At 39.0% G+C, this 11086-nt stretch overlaps 1 protein-coding gene across 2 annotated transcripts; it reads right to left on the bottom strand.

Moving 5' to 3' along the window:
- Nucleotides 1-194: 194 nt before the first annotated feature.
- prpf38a (pre-mRNA processing factor 38A) lies at nucleotides 195-9764 on the bottom strand. 2 transcript variants are annotated; one of them, XM_013273536.3, is made up of 10 exons: nucleotides 9517-9764; nucleotides 7225-7384; nucleotides 6118-6239; nucleotides 4722-4807; nucleotides 4523-4641; nucleotides 3681-3787; nucleotides 3512-3538; nucleotides 3321-3412; nucleotides 2438-2486; nucleotides 195-463 (listed from the first exon to the last, which is right to left on the bottom strand). In XM_013273536.3, exons 1-10 carry the CDS (start codon nucleotides 9644-9646, stop codon nucleotides 288-290), a joined length of 1068 nt encoding a protein of 355 aa, XP_013128990.2. In that variant the 5' UTR covers nucleotides 9647-9764; the 3' UTR covers nucleotides 195-287. The 2 variants fall into 2 exon arrangements, with proteins under 2 accessions (XP_013128990.2, XP_003448827.1); XM_003448779.5 differs by having other exon boundaries at nucleotides 371-463; nucleotides 4531-4641; nucleotides 9517-9758.
- Between the last annotated feature and the right edge of the window lie 1322 nt (nucleotides 9765-11086).

The raw sequence follows: 11086 nt of genomic DNA, 5'->3' as shown, positions 1-11086 counted from the left end.
TATGTCCATGTGAATATAGCTCCATTATCAGTTCCCTCAGCCCTCGTCTCATTTACAAATTTGAAACTTCCCCCATTTGCCTATCAGTTAATAATATTAATAATAATAACAATAATAATAACAACTATTACTATTACTACTACTACTAATTCTATTACAACAACAACAACATCATCCTTGAAACATACAACGAGTCACAATTTAGGGGCCTTTATTTTTGAAATGTAAGATCAAATCAGATTATGAAACACATTCTAAGCACAATGAACATGTTTACATGAAATATTTTATACATTTATACTCCCCCCCCCCCCCCCCACCCCACAAAATAACAACAAGGGAAAAGAAAACAAAAACACAGGAATTAGAAACCAGATTTCGGAAAGTTTGGTATAAAAACAAAAAGAAAAACAAAAATCACTCGTTTCCTCTTCGACTCTTCTTGTGACTCTTTTTTGAACTCCTGTAAGGTGAAACAAAACAAAACCAAGTTAAATGAACAATGAATATTCTAATACGACTACACTGGAGTTGGTGAATACAAATATGCACACAGAGGGAACCTCTTTCTTCTCTTCTCTTTTTCTGTCTTGTTATTTTTAACCTTGAGCTTAAAAATACATATTTCTTTTTCCTTCTTCTTCTTTTCTGTCTTTAGCCCCATATCAAATTACGGCACAGTATAGTGTGACTGTGTTATTTCTTGTTAGTTACTTAATTTAGTTACTTGTTTATAGACAATTAAAATCCTGAAAGTATAATGGAGAACCTGCTCTCACGGCTAGAGATTGGCAAGGAACAACACAAATGCAACACAAGGGGTAGCCAGGACGACAAGTCAGGGGGAGATACCCAAGATTGGGTGGGGATGAAGCCCCAAGTGTCATGAAAGTATCGTTAAGTGCGAGAGGAACTGACCTGAAAGACAGGATCCTGGACCCTCTGTAGCCGGTTACCAAGATTACATAAATTACCCTCTGAAGGTCTACTAGATGATGTGAATGCAGCACTATGGACAATACGTACTGCAACCATTACTGAGACTAACCAGCTGATCTATGGCAGCAGTGATCAGTGAGATGTTTGGCTACAAGATGAACAGCCCCAAGAAGCAGCACGTGAGGAGTCAGCTTAATGGTAAGAACAAGATCTGGGCTATCAACACCTATGCCTGTGATCAGGTAGCCTGCTGGGATAATAAGCTGGCTAAAGGAGGAGATCGAAGCCACTGACATCAAGACCAGGAAGCGCCTGACCATGCATGGAGGGTTTCAACCCAAGTCCAGTCCCCTGACACTGTATCCTAAGTGGAAAAAAGGAGGCTGGGACTAGTGAGTGTCAGTACCACAGTCCAGGATGAGAGAACAAACATCCACGAATCAGGAATATGGCCACAACCGACCGCGTACTCGGTGAATAGCTCAGGCAGCAAAAAGCCAAGAATGAGGAACAAGAGGAGGAACCATCATGGAAGGACACACAGTATCCTTCCCCTGGAAGATAGGACTTCTGGATGTCAGCCACCTCCTCTATCAGTGGCTGGACAAAGCTGGACTGAAAGACAGCACAGAGGCACTCATCATGGCAGCAAAGGAACAACTTGTGAGCACAAGATCCATAGAGGCTGGGGTCTACCACACCAGATAAGACCCCAGGTGCAGGCTGTGTAAAGATGCCCCTGAGACAATCCAGCGCATAACAACAGGGTGCAAGATGCTAGCAGGCAGAGCGCCATAACCATAGCCGAATATACAGCAAAATCTGTGCTGAGTATAGCCTGAAAGTCCCGAGGTTAAAATGGTAGACACCCCCCAGGGTGGTGGAGAATGTAGGACTTTGAGGTACAGACGGACAAACTGGTGATGGCTAACCAAACGGACATAGTAGTGGCGGACAAGCAGGAAGACAGCCGTAGTGGTAGATGTAGCGATACCAAATGACAGCAACATCAGGAAAAAGGAACACGAGAAGACAGAGAAATACCAAGGGCTCAGAGAAGAGCTCGAGATGATGTGGAGGGTGAAGGTAACGGTGGTCCCTGTAGTAATCGGAGCACTAGGTGCAGTGACTCCCAAGCTAGGTGAGTGGCTCCAGCCGATCCCAGGAACAATATCTGAGATCTCTGTCCAGAAGAGCGCAGTCCTAGGAACAGCTAGGATACTGAGCAGGACCCTCAAGCTCCCAGGCCTCTGGTAGAGGACCCGAGCTTGAAGGATGTTTTTTTTTTTTCCTGTCTGCTGACATCTTTTACCTAACTTGAATTTTCATTAGCTTATTTGTGGAACCCTAGCTGTAATTCTGAGATTGAAACAAAAATTTTTCTTCTGAGCTCATTACACACACACACACATCCACACCCACAGATAAACTTGCTTCCTTGAATAGGACCCACTAATCAAATAATGTTACCCAGATATGCATTAATAATAACACTCACCTCTCTGGGGACTTGGAATGGCTGCGATGTCTGTGGCTTCTGTGGTGACCTGGATCGCAACAATGACACTAAGTCATTTCTAGTTATAGTGAACAGTTTTCCAAACCTATGTAACTATGGAAATAACTTGAAAATTTCCAGTGTTAAAAACTTAAAACTCAGTTGCAAAAAAGACAGATGGCAGAAGAAAAACATGAATTTCATTTCAATGGTTTAAAACCCACTGATATTGTGGGACAAATCTTTGCAAAAAATAAATTGATGAAAACAAATTTGATGAAAACAAACATCCTGTGGACCACTGGCCCTGATCCTGAGTGTCCCACAAAAATGTGTGGCCCAGATGTTTTATGGTTTGCATACATTTTTTAACAAACCCTGTTGGAGGTAAGAATGTCCGATATATATTCAACCATATATTATCTCACAGATTCTCTATATATATAATTCTCTCTCTCTCTCTTTCTCTCTCTCTCTACATATATATATATATATATATAAAGATATAAAGATATATAGACATGGGTACTTTGCGGATTTCACCTATTGTGGGTTATTTTTAGAACGTAACTACCACAAAAAACGAGTCACCACTGTACATATATAACAAAAATAACAGTAACAAGCCAATTCTGGTTGATTAACTTTAAACAAAGTGCTTTGTTCATTAGTAAGTGAGCAGTTAAAGATATAATGGCTAAAAAGCTTTGGAACTCCAAGTTGATGGAGAACATATATGTTCTAAATCATATGAATGATATATTTGGTTGCTTGTTTAACTTAAATTTCTCCAGACTCTTTCATAACCCATATTTTTCCCCATTCTCAGCTGTCTGTTATTGTGGTTACACCACCACAGAACACTGAGCTCCCCTTTGCTTACCTGGGGATTTGGAGCGGTGGCGTCTCTCTCTGGACCTGCTGCGGTGGCGCCGGGGGCTTTTGCTGCGATGGCGGTCTCTCCGTGGTGAGGGGCTGTTTATGTACAATAAAAAACACAGATATTCCTGTAAGACACACATACTAGCAGTGCAGTTTTAACAAGGTTAAAGTGAATGCAAAAAGCAGTCATACCTTCTCCTCTTTGGAGACCTGCTCCTCCTGAAGAAGAAATAATGGAGTTTACCATAATGAAAGCAACTGTATACACTCAGTGTGGGAAAAGGCTGCTCTGCAAGTCTACTTGTCTTATTCACATACATATGAAGACTAAAGAAAATGTAAGGATGAGCACAATGAGTACCGTCTGGGAGAACGGCTGCGTCTGTAACGTGGTGATGGGGAGCGACGAGGTCTGTCATTGTCACGGTAACCACGTCTATGAGGCTCAGGAGTCTGAATTCTCTCCATCTGCAACCAAATTAATTCATGTTCTTATTTTTCAGTTAATCCATTAACAGACAACATTTTCAGTGACATAGAAGCTATTTTATGCAGACGTCTCTGTATAACTGATTCCCATGAGCTGAGCAACCTAAACCAGTCATTTTATTGCAAAAGAACTCATTTACAATATGTAATACTGTCTGTATTACAAGTGTTTGAAGTTTTTACATGTTCGGCGCCATCTTGTGCCAGTACAGAACGTGATGTCACCAGGTTGGTTGCAGAACTGATAAATCACTGGAAAACAGGGGGACTAAAACTAAATAGCAGCCCAAGGGGGCCACTGTTGTGCTGCCCCTGGCTGCAACAATGAGTTTTATCTGTCTCTTAAACACTCAGTGGTTCCTTGTTGTTTGGTAACTGCACTGACATGGAAAATCCACTTGTTAGTTTTAATGTTAGGTTTTGTAGAACACGATACAAGTGAGAACAGTGTGGAGGAGAGCCTGTTTTCCTAGCCACACCGGCTGTACCGAGTCTTTTATAAAGCACTTTACTAACTTGAACATTAGAGCTAACAGAAGCTGAACACATACCAACTCTGCAGTTAAACAAGAGCTGACAGTTGAACATATTTTGTTTTGTTATAGCGAGGGCTCTTTAAACATTAGAAATATATTTGGAAAATTAACGTGTCAATCAGAAACCATAAATTTATTATATCAGTTTTAAATATATAGATTTTTACTGATAACTTTCTTTTTAACCTTATCTTCTTCCTCATCTTCTTCTTCACTGCTTTCTACTTCATCCAAGTCCTCCTCCAAAGCGCTAATCCTTGGGTCCAGCATCTCAGCCTCCTCCAGCACTTGCCTCTTCTGTAATACACGCATAAAAAAAAAGTCAATGACATTGGCAGGTCAAACAGGTCAGATATACTAAAACGACATTAACACACCTGAAGCCGAGGAAGGATGACGTCACACATTCTCTCTGATTGAAGAAGCCCGTCGATGAACTCGTCCACATGCATCACCTCAAACTCTGTAATAATTTTAAAAAATAAATAAATTACGCATTTTTCCTGGTTCGAACACATCCACTTTGAAGACAAAATGTTTACTTGCTACCTCACATATCCCACCCAATAACACGTGTCACAATGACGAGCAGTGTTTTTACTCTTGTCATTGTATGATCGGTGCCTGATTGGTGTACATACACACGCACAGTGCCTACAAATATAAACCAAAACCCAATGTAAGGTTTTTGCCAAAGCTGTCCTAAATTGCAATGTTTACTCCACTAGTATGTGCAAGTGATTTGTACGGAAGAGGATTAGGGCCACTGGGAAAAACAAAAAGTGGGCATGTCTTTTTTTTTTCTTCCTTTCCAGAATTCTGAGAAAAACGTCAGAATTCTAAATTTTTTCTCAGAACTTTGAGATTAAAGTCAGAATTCTGACTTTTTTCTCAAAATCTCAACTTCAATCTCAGAATTCTGAGAAAAAAGTCATAATTCTGACTTTAATCTCAGAATTCTGGAAAAGAAGAAAAAAAAGATGTGTCCACTTATTTTCCCGGTGGCCCTAATCCTCTTCCATAGGCTTTGACATATTTGCAATAGCAAAACAGAATCAATACGGTCAATGAATTAAAAAAATTACTGTTTTAACAAAAAGAAGAGAAAACCAGTAGTCAAGTAAAACAGACAATTTTTCATTAAGATGTCAATAGAGTTTACTGTAATTTATTTACTTATATTCTTTTGTGGTTGAAAGTTATACTTGATGAATTCCTCATTTCTCTGGACTGTGCTGTCTCAAGTTTGGGTATAAAATAACAAATTGAATAAATGTATAAAACATATATAAAAAGAGTTAGAAAAACATAATTCAGTTTTATTATATTATAATATTGTACAAGCTCTTGATAAGTTATAAGGTTAAATTACTTTAATTATTGTTAAACTAAAATGTTAACCAGTAGTTTCATACTTAAACACCAGAGAGAACACTTAGCCTATGGCACTTTTGACTTATGCTGTCAGTACTGCTACACTGTAATGCTGCTAGTGCTGGGACCTTGTTTCAATAAGATTCACACTTCAAATTAGGAAGTTTATTAGTGACATTAGCTCATGTGAAAAGATGATTGGAGAATGTCTTTCATGCACTTACATTGATAAGTACTGCTGTTATCAAGCAGCGAGCAAACAATAAAATGTTTAGTATTTTTCTTTTGTATGTCAGAAATATCATTATTGCAAATTTTCTTGAAATATTGCGATATCATTCACCTCCCTCCAACACCAGTTAGAGTCCAGTCATTTATAGATTAACTTGTCAAACTCACCTCCATTTCTGTTCTGGCTCTTAATCTTTCTGTAGTCATTGTACAAAGGCTCCAAGTATTTGTAGCAATCCACTGCAGTTCCAGTTAACCTCATGTACATCGCTCCAAGTAAACGCACATATCTAAAAAAAAAAAAAAAGAATGAGGGGGGAAAAAAATGAGCACGAACATGTCATACCTCTTCCATGTGTTACATACATAAAATATATTCTTAATCAATCCAGCACGGAATGTGCTGCACACGCTGCTGAGTGCCGACAACAGTTTACCAAACTGCTGTGCAACATTATAATCAGCAAAATCACATTCAGGCACAAAGACATTTAAAAACACATAAAACTATAAAACAGTACTTAAACAATTTACAGAGCTTTTTATTAATAACAATTTTACAAAATAGCACAAACATATTTTCCTAACCCAATCATTATCAATAAAGTATTCAACGAATACATTGCCATGTGACAGCAGCAAAGTAAACCGAGGAAAATAGGTTTCACTCATACAAATTAACTGAATAAATGTACAAATATGTGATTCATCACATTTGTGTTTGAGTTCATCATTCGATTTGTAAACACAATAGCTTAAAAAGTTTTGAATAAATTCAGATAAAACTCAAGGGTCATAATAATCAATTACAATTTGGCTTACATCCACCAAGGTCTTCAATGTCAACTGAACAACATGTTAAGTTATGATTCTTACAAGTGTGTATTCTGAACATTAAAAAAGTACCATATAAAGGTTAAAAATCTTGTCACATTTGACCTCTGACCTCTCCTTCAAGGTCAATAGACTGATCTGAAGTTCCGAGTGATAATGCTGCTATAAAGAGCTATTTAAAATGCCATTCTCAATGCCATTGTTTGCACTGATAACATATAGCCATATAAGAAATCATATATGGGTATATCATGCAACTTTTTCTTAAGCTCAAATGTTCATAAAGGTCTTTTATCTTTACAACTATGCTACAACCTTAGCTAAGCAAAACAGTGGGAATGTGTCTGAAAGTCTCACGAGTTTGAGTGAATTCTATGAACTTGGTTGAGAAACTTAACACAACGTAAGTGTTTACTCCTTTTCTCTCTGCAGAAAACTCACTTGAAATCCTCGTTTTTTATGAATTCGACAATGATGTCTTTTTCAGGTTGAATCTGCAACATCTTCAGCGTGAGACAAAGGAAAGGAGTGGGTTTGATATTTCCACCAAAAACTCCACCGACAAACTTAAGTTCCATGGCTTTGTCGACAACCAGCTCGGCTGAGGATGAAACAACATACAAAAGCATTGTTAACAAAAAACTACAGATACAAATTGCATTGTATACAATTGTTTCCTGCAAATGCACCTGCATACATGTTTCCAATTAGGCAATGAACAGAGGTATACAGACTTGTACAGATTAGAAGTTTACAGTTTTACTACTACTTTACTACCAGTACCATTTCAGAACTGGGGAGTGATGTCCCTCCCATATTAGCATATTAGCACTCTGAGTCAATTACTGTGGTATCCAACTATCAGTGAAGGAGATGAAGAAAGATGAAGAAAGGAATGCCTAAGTAGTACAACAAGCTGTGTCCTGGATTGTTGATTGCCTGACAGAAAGACCACAACATGTGCGTTTCAACATTGTGTGTTCAACAAGACCATCAGCAACACTGAGGCACCAGAAGGGACCGTCCTCATGCGGTGCAAGCAGAAACCTCTGCAGCTCAGCGTGACAAAGACCAAGGAATTGACTGTGGACTTTAGGAGGACCTGGAAACCAATGACTCCCACTGACTTGGTTAAAAACACTGTACAGGAAGGGCCAGAATAGTCTCTAATTTCTCAGGTAGATGAGGTCTTTTAACATTTATTCCTTTTGCTGGAATGCGCCAAATTGGGAGTGACATCACTTTTTCAATATTAATGCAATTTAATTAACACAAAATTTTACACCATTTCAATTGCAATCTGAAAAATGTTACGAAATCCTTTCAATAAATATGGCCTAGAACACTCCATGTCTCCCTTTAGACCCCTGTTTGCTGCAGGTATGGCTGTAAAATAGAATGGCTGCCATCAGCCTTCAGCAAGCTGTGTAATATAAACATGGTATGAAACTAAGTTAACAGTTCATCTGCATGTTTTAATACTACTCTTGGATGCTTACTGCAGATTTTTCTTTGTGTAAAACAAATTTTGGAGTTTGTTGATCAGGCGCTTTGATGAAGGGCTCCTGTCACCTTTTTCCCAGTAAAGGTTTTAATGGTGGTTACAGGAACAACTGCTGTTTTTGGGCTCTAGAAACACGTTTTCTTTCCTCAGCGTCTCTGTAACAGCTAAGCCTCTTTGCTCTTCCTGGTGCGTGTGTGTGTAAGTGTAAACAGAGTCCAGCTCCACGTGAAACTATGCCAGTGTTATCATCACTGCTGCTATTGTGTTATCAGTGCTTTTGTATAAAACTGGGAGCCACATGGACTTAATGTTGTCAAACTAAATATGTTTGTATTGCAGGTCTGTTTTTAGTCACAAATGTGGGTGAAACATTCACATTTACGTCGTTTAACGTTTATCATTTAACACAACGGCATGTTACAGAACCATGTGTTAAATTTGTTTATTTTTTCTATAGCCTTTCTTCAGTAACAAACTGTTTCAACTTCTGCAATCAGGCAGAAGGTTTCGCACTATCAGGACAAAAACAGAGAGACTCAAGAGGAGCTTCTATCCTCAGGCCAGCCAAGTCCTAAATCAGAACATGCCCCCACTCCCCTCATAGCATCACCATAAGGGTCTGGAACAGGACCTTATAGTATATTCTTGTCACATTGCAGAATTCTCACTGTCATATTTCATATCGTATCTGATTTATTATTACGGCACATGCTGCTACACTGATCATGTTGCTTCACTACTGCTTATATTACTCTGGTCACTGTTGTACTCCAGTCACTCTGTTTACATTACACTACATAACTCTAGTCACTCAGTTCAATTACTGTGTTTACGTTACTTCATTTTGTTTATTCTACTTGCATTGCACGGTCAGGACATTGCTGTGCTAATATGGTACAAAACACTTTAATATTCCATTTGCACGATGTGCACTTTCAGTTTTTTAATTTAAACTTACTTATTGTTTATAATGTTTTGCACAGTCAAGGAGCAGTTCAGGACACATTTCAATGTGTGTTGTATTTGTATGACTATGCATGTGACAAATAAAGAATCTTGAATCTTTGGCATAAAATAAAATATATTTCTATTGCCTAAAAATATCTATCTATCTATCTATCTACCCAGGAATATAACTGAGCCCGCTTAACGTAAACAGTCGATAGTAACCCGCCTGCTAAAATGAGCCCTCATGAAGCTAACGTTAGCTCACTGGTGACACTACTAACCGGTGAGACCGAAGCATTCCTCCTTCCAGTACTTAGACTCGTAGATTCGTGTGCGGATGATTTTCTCCACCAGATACTGCGGGTTAGTCCCGTGTATACTGTTAGCGTCTTTAACGGTTCTGTTTGCCATGATACTACTATTCTGGCATGGAGAAAATGAAATACAAAAAAAAAAGAAAACCTTAGACGCCAAACCGGAAAGGGTAAATATTATTTCCGGTTCGGCTTCTTCTTCTTCTTCCTTCCGCTTCTTCTTGTTGGCAAACAGCGAATCGGTGCATTACCGCCGCCAACTGGTATGGGGTGTGGACAAAAATGAAACACACACACACACACACACACACACACACAAAGAAAAAACGACCCTCAATTCAAAAAAAAAAAAAATCAATGTGGCCTGATGACGTTTTATTTTTTACCAAAATAAATCAACAGGGTTCAGGTTAATTTTCCTTGTTACTGAACATCCTGAACCTCATATTTCCCACAATACACTAAAACGTGTTCTGTGGTCTCACCTTCTCTATCACAGTCACATTTCCCTGTATAGTGCTTTCCTATTATAAATAACGAGCTAATTAAACCAGTAGCCCCTTTTCCGTTAATATCAACTCGTATCAACTTGTCACGGTTCAGTAGGGTTTCCAGGCTTTTCCATTATGTGATAATACCTGGTATGGTATTTACATAATATCTTATGTACGTTTTTGACCTGGGGATAGAATTGTTTATGAACTGGTAAAATAAAAACATAACACACATAAAGTTATTGTATTTGGTTTTTATTTAGGAATAGGCAGAACATCCTCTCTTCCTCGCTGGCTCTCAGACAGGATGCATGTTCTCATCCAGTGCAAGAATTACTTTCTCCATTCAAGGAGACCTCACACACTTTGATTAAAATAAAGTGATTAGATATCAGTTTGCTACATGAGTTCATCATCCATCCATCTTTTGCTTATTCAGTTCAGGGTGGAGGTCGGGCTGGAGCCTAAAAAATCTATTTATAAAGTCGGATCAAGTCAAGGCAAATGTATTTATACAACACATTTAAAACAACAGGAGTTAACCCAGAACATTCCAGACAGGCACATGTGCATTCCATCTCTCCAAAATGCCCATTTACAAATAAAACCCAAAATGTAAAACTCGCGGTGTCTTTGCACAACACAAAAGAGGTGAGCGGATGGTCTCTGCATGCATGGTTCCCACCGTGAAGCATAGAGGAGGAGGTGTGATGGTGTGGGGGTTCATTGCTGGTAACACTGTTGGGGATTTATTCAAAACTGAAGGCATACTGAACCAGAGCTACCACAGCATCCTGCAGTGACATGCCATCCAATCCGGTTTGCGTGTAGTTGAACCATCATTTCTTTTTCAGCAGGACAATGACCCCAAACACACTTCCAGGCTATTTTACCAAGAAGGAGAGTGATGGAGTGCTGCGCCAGATGGCCTTGCCTCCACAGTCACCTGACCTAAACCCAATTGAGATGGTTTGGGATGAGATGGACCACAGCATTAAGGCAAAAGGGCCAACAAGTGCTCAGCATCTCTGGGAACTCCTTCA

Source organism: Oreochromis niloticus, linkage group LG17 (genome assembly GCF_001858045.2).
Source record: "Oreochromis niloticus isolate F11D_XX linkage group LG17, O_niloticus_UMD_NMBU, whole genome shotgun sequence".
Lineage (NCBI taxonomy): Eukaryota > Metazoa > Chordata > Actinopteri > Cichliformes > Cichlidae > Oreochromis > Oreochromis niloticus.
This window is presented reverse-complemented; position numbering and strand designations above follow the sequence as displayed.

What these genes read in the sequence shown, in the direction of transcription:
- prpf38a (XM_013273536.3), bottom strand. Translation starts at nt 9,646, where the DNA reads ATGGCAAACAGAACCGTTAAAGACGCTAACAGTATACACGGGACTAAC. An exon ending in GGAATGCTTCGGTCTCACCG is followed by an intron (nt 7,385 to 9,516) that starts GTTAGTAGTGTC and finishes TTTCATCCTCAG; the next exon opens with CCGAGCTGGTTGTCGACAAA. An exon ending in CATTCCAAGTCCCCAGAGAG is followed by an intron (nt 464 to 2,437) that starts GTGAGTGTTATT and finishes TTCACCTTACAG; the next exon opens with GAGTTCAAAAAAGAGTCACA.